The sequence below is a fragment of the Poecilia latipinna genome, unplaced genomic scaffold, assembly GCF_001443285.1.
Source record: "Poecilia latipinna isolate Pla-1442-1.1 unplaced genomic scaffold, P_latipinna-1.0 Scaffold381, whole genome shotgun sequence".
Taxonomy (NCBI): domain Eukaryota; kingdom Metazoa; phylum Chordata; class Actinopteri; order Cyprinodontiformes; family Poeciliidae; genus Poecilia; species Poecilia latipinna.
Genome location: NW_015112997.1, coordinates 226,791 through 232,289, shown reverse-complemented (window position 1 = coordinate 232,289; position 5,499 = coordinate 226,791). Strand labels below are relative to the sequence as shown.

Below are 5,499 nucleotides of genomic sequence, written 5' to 3'. Positions count from 1 at the left end.
GTGTGTGTGTGTGTGTGTGTGGTCAGTGATCTCACGGGCAGAGTTTGTTTGCGCATCGACACCTGCTCTTGTGCGCCAGTGTGAGGTCAGGAGGCAAATTTTATGCGCCTAATGTCTTCTGAAGTGATCCGTTCCTCCTCTGAGCCTCCCATGAGAGGGATGGAGGCTCTGACGTGCCAGCATGCAGGCACACCAGCACCATCCACTGAATAACAGCCCCATTCCTCTTCCTCCCCGCTCCTTTCTGATAAGTTCCAGTGACTGCTGCCCAATCCCTCATGTCCGCAACTAATGCACCCTGACAGATGGATGTGGGTTATGTACGCCTATGCCTAGCAGCTTCATCTTGAGAAAACAAATAAGGATGGATTTAGAAAGAAGGTGGGGAAAAAGAGCAGGGCAGTCCTTGTAAGACATCTTGTGAAATTCCGGGAGATAAGAGGTGAAAAATGGAGTGCGAGTGAGTGAAAAGTTTGCTGAAGTACGGACAGCTGAATCTCTCATGCGGTCGAGCTCATGCTGCCTTCTAGTGGTGCACTATTGTTCTCCTGCACGACTCCTGTCCAAAGCCACATACACTGTGCATTGGATTTGCATTGCAGCATAATGTGGATAACTCAGTTTGGGAAAATTGCAGGGAAGAGTGTTCCTACATTTACAGATCCAACTAAACGTGCCGGAAATCATTTCCAGCAGCAGTGAAAGAAATATTGTAAGAGTCCAGCTAAAAGGAAAACAAAGGAAAAGGAAACAGCTTATTAGTTTGCTGCCCAAAGCATTAGTACAGCCTGCAAGGATGATAAAACATCATCAAACAATAAACATGCTTCAAAATAAGAAGGAAAATGGAAATTGATTATTATGATAAAGTTATTAAAGCAGTCTAAATAAAACTCCAAATCAGTGAGGCTAAATGGAACATTAGGACTGCAAGTCTGGAAAAAGCAGGTTTAACTCAGTGATGTCCACATTTACCGTCAAATACACCCAGCACGCTGAAGATGGAAGGAAACAAAACTTACTTCTCATAAATATCACTTTCTCACAAGTCTGAACTTGCGCCTGTGGTGGGAGCTAAAGATTAGCGCCAAGGCAGGGAGGCCTTGCAGCCTCCAAAGCTTTGAATTTTATTGCATGGATGAACGGTCGGCAGTTAAAGTGGAAACATATAAACACCATGCAACAATTTCAAGATGCATTTTTGTATACGTGTAAAAACTAAGGTGATGCAAATTGTATATTGGGCTTTTTTTTTTTTTTTTTGGAAGATGCCTGTATCATTTTTGACCAAACCTCCTAACCTAATTGGATAAAAATGACTTTAGATCTTAATCAAATATTACCATTAAATGACAATATTTTTGTACTACAAATAATGATATAGAAATTAAAATTTAATCAAGACAAAAGTCATTATATTGGTAAATAAATGAGTTGGTTAAACTGGAACCCCTGTTATCGAGTGATGGCTTCAGAGCGTGATCAAAGTCTATCCAGGGTTGATTTGTGCCTGGAAGATCTGCAAAGTCAAGAAAGGAATCTCTCTCTCACATAGAGAAAGAGGAAGTTAATTATACACTAAATCTTAAGAAGCAGCAAGCTGCCTCAGAATCTATGTGGACTGGATGACTTTAAACATTCCCACATGCCTCCTTTCTCACTCGCTTTGTTAAAGAATGAAAAGGAACATGTTCTTTAGAAAACTGTTCTTTATATTTCATTGTAGCACACTTTGAGACAATAAAAATAGAAAACAATAATAACCTTTGTTCTACATAAATCCCATTGAATAACTTCCGCTGCTAAAAAAAAAGAAATAAAATTAAAAAAAAAAAAAATAAGGATAAGAGAGACTTCCACCGTGAAAGAAAGTAGTCCTTTTAAAGTCACAAGAGCAAATCTGTTTTCCTTTTCCAAAATTCAGGATTAGCAGGGGAGAGATTCTCAATTCTCCCGGTGAAGGCCATGTACGGACATGGGGAAAGGGATCAGTCGTTTTTCTCCCTCTTCTCTCGACGGGCCCTTCGCTTCAGCTGAAGCGTCTTGAGTTCAGTCATGGTGGAAAAGGTCCTGTAAACCCACACCATCTGTCGGCGAGGAAGAAGAAGAAGAAGAAACGACTTGACACGTGATCTGAGGTTTAATCTTTCTGAGAACATTTCTAACATATTTGTTTTGATGTGACAAGTTGATGGAGAATAAAGTTGAAAACTTGCCACGATGATGACTGCATTGAGAAGGAGAGGAATTGAGTAAACCAGTGATATGAACATTCCCTTGGAGTCAAAATACTGGAAATTAGAAAAAGACCTGAGAGAAGAGCAAAAGAAAAACTTTACATAAACAATTTTTTGTAGACATTTTTTTTTTTCAATTAATAGATACCCAAATGCACAAAAATATTAGGTCTTACCTCCAGTTCATCGCTGCCAGCTCATTCAGATATTCAGCACTATAAACCAGGCCAACTGTGGAGAGATCTTGCATTAACTAATTTATTAAAACATAAACAAATGATGGCACTTAATGATATCACTAACACAACATCGTCACATCTCTTCACTTTCCTGTCCTCAAAATTAGCTCTAGTTTGACGGCTCCAAATATCTCAGGTTATTTGACAATTAACTGTCACGACTTAAAGTCAGTAAACACGACAGAGATGCAAGCAAGATATGGAAGGGTTAAAAAAGTTTACGATAAACACAACTGAAGTATTTTACAATGTGTGTGGTGTACTTTTATATTGATATTAACTAGTCTTCACCATTTTTCCACATTAAAACTTTCTTAGTGATTGAAAACAAGTAAATACACTTAATGATAACACATCAGTAAATATGTAAATCAATACAGCAATATTATTTTTCTAATTTAACACATAATGTTTTAAACATATACATTGCAATTTTTATTGATCATATATTTAAAAAAACATGATGTATTTAAATAGTTTCTGTGCCACAGTTCATAATGAATTTGCCATTAACATTATGTTTGCCCTTTATTTTTTCTTTTTTTGTCTTCGTAGAATCTACACCTGGCTCAGTGTTTCGGTGAAGCTGCGACACCTTCCTGCAGGAGGCCATCAGCCGAGCGGTTGCTGCCAAACACTTCATGTTCGCTTTCTAAATCCGATACATTTGGCCCTGCTTTCCTGTTTTTAACTCAGTCTCTCGCCTAGACGCATGAACTAAACACATGTTATACGATTCTCATGCCATAAATTACCATGCTGGCTCACAGGGCATACCAGGGGGATTCAACTCCATTCCTAAAAGGCCCGTGTTCTGCACCTTTCAGATGATTTCCTGGACGTGAACCAAATGGCTGGATTAACTCCTCGGTATGCAGTCAGGTTCTCCAGAGTGTTGCTGATGACCTGATTATTTGACTCAGGTGTGTTGAAGCAGAGACACATCTAAAAGTTGCAGAAAACTGGCCCATGACGACCCCAAGCTCCTGCATCTGTGCTTTTGCTATGGAATTACTGCAAAGTTAATGACTAAATGCAATTCAAACTATCGGCACATGCACGTTCAGGAGAAGGGATTTCTATGTAGGCAGTCGCTCCATTCGTTTTTTTTTTTAGACGGAGAAGTTTTAAAATTTTCTAGTGTATGTGTTGCATTAAAATAAGCAATCTCTGGTTGAAAAGTCTTGATTTTACAACTGCTTGCTTGGCAGCAAAAACACTATTTTTATCGTACTATTCTAACTACTTATAATGATGGGTAAAGCTTCATGCTGTGTGTCAGCATTGGACAATGACAAATAGTCAATTTTTTTTTTCCGTTTTTATCCAACATTTTCCTATTTTGACATATTCACTTAAAATTAAGTTTTATTAAAATTGTGGCATTGTTCAGCTGCTGACGGATTACTCGTATATAATCTTGTACAGTTAATGTTTTGTCTTCCAATGATCTGATCACATCCTATATTTATAAGGTTGTAGGCCAGTAGAAGGGATAGCTAAAACAATATGGATTCTTCAGAGTTGTAAATAATGTTCTCATGTGGAGCTGCTATGGCGCCTCCTGTTTACTTTTCCTGAGTATTCTTCGAAGCCAATAACTTGCTCATTTCCAGCATTTTGTTACTTTTGTATTTAATCTATCAGCCATTACTCTATTAAGGACATAGGCTTTTTCTGCTTCAGATGACACAAATGTACAATCGGTAGTTTTCCCAGAAACTGATCTAGATACTGATGGGACGTTGCAGAACACGTACCTATGACCAGGAAGTGGCAGATCTGAGCTCTGTAAAACTTGCAGGTTACTACAGTCAGGAACAAACACAGAACATGAAATGCTATGAGCCCAATTAGCCATGGTTCAGACCACTGCACCTGTAAACACACAAAATGTGCATTGTAATAAGTCATTGTTTTTAGTCAGGCAGAGATGGCTAACACCTCGATTAGCTAGTTAGTCAAGCCATTTTGGCAAAAGAAAATTAAAACGTACCGACATTAGAAACGTCCATATCGACGTTATTCTTAAATTACTGAATCCGTCGATGGGTATGGAGCTAATATTCTCTGGTTTTTGTTCTGTCATCTTTAAAAACGACAAAGCTAACCGTATAGCTTAGCTAAAGGTAAAAGAAAACGGAAATGCGAATGAAGCGGATGAGGTCACAGCCAGACAGCCAATCGGCTTCCTTCAAAGTGTAAACGTGAATACGTCTTCAAAAGTGTCTTTTTTTTGTCTTAATTATGTTTCACAAAAGTTCTTAAAATGTTTAAACAGTGAAAATCAGAAAAATATATTGTTACACAGCTGCAAAATGATTAAATAGGTAGAATAATAAAAGACAAAAGTTAAGCAAAATATTTTTAAATCAGTTTTAATATACAATGTATAGTGCAGCTAAGCACCACGTACGACCAAGAGACAGGTTTGTCTTTTACTACACAAAATCTGACAGTCTTAAAATCTATATTAACAAAAGATACATTTTCAACATGTAACATAAAAACACATTTAGTTTAGAGTGCACAATAAAAAATATTTTCTTTCCTTCCATCAGCTGATAGTAATGGCTCTGGAGCTGGGCTCCCTTTTTCTAAAGCAAACCACAGTTGTCACTACAGAGCACAATAAAAGTTTCTGACATCATTCATAGAACCTCATCCTTCAGACATGATCGCTGATGTAATACCTCTCAGACTTTGAATTTATAACTCCTACCACTTATCTCGCCACTGTTTCACTGTCCTTGTGCATGTCATTAAAGGTAGATATGCTTCTAATCACTTTCATGCATGTCCTGCTCCTCTTTGCCACAACTGGCTTCAGAGCTCCTCAACTATAAAAATACAGGACTTCTTCTTCTTCTTCTTCTCTGCACTTCTTCATCAACTTTGCTAAACTTCACATCTTCTACGAGATTTCCCAGCATGTGAACATATTGCACCCTCTAGACCAGTGTTTCTCAACCCTGGTCCTCAGCGCCCCCCTGTCCTGCATGCTTTAGGTATTTCCCTTCTGC

General features: G+C 38.2%; 1 protein-coding gene across 2 annotated transcripts in view; it reads right to left on the bottom strand.

Annotated features, from left to right (window-relative positions):
- Positions 1-1,691: 1,691 nt before the first annotated feature.
- Positions 1,692-5,499, bottom strand: part of tmem18 (transmembrane protein 18) — a 6,212-nt gene continuing 2,404 nt past the window's right edge. The window contains exons 1-5 of one of the 2 annotated variants that reach the window (XM_015036797.1): positions 4,473-4,660; positions 4,237-4,354; positions 2,414-2,468; positions 2,217-2,310; positions 1,692-2,087 (exon numbers count right to left, since the gene is read on the bottom strand). In XM_015036797.1, coding sequence (XP_014892283.1) covers positions 1,989-2,087; positions 2,217-2,310; positions 2,414-2,468; positions 4,237-4,354; positions 4,473-4,565 — 459 coding nt within the window. In that variant the 5' untranslated portion in view covers positions 4,566-4,660 and the 3' untranslated portion in view covers positions 1,692-1,988. Of the gene's footprint in view, positions 2,088-2,216; positions 2,311-2,413; positions 2,469-4,236; positions 4,355-4,472; positions 4,661-5,499 lie in introns of those variants that run through there. The other variant, XM_015036798.1, reaches the window with a different exon arrangement.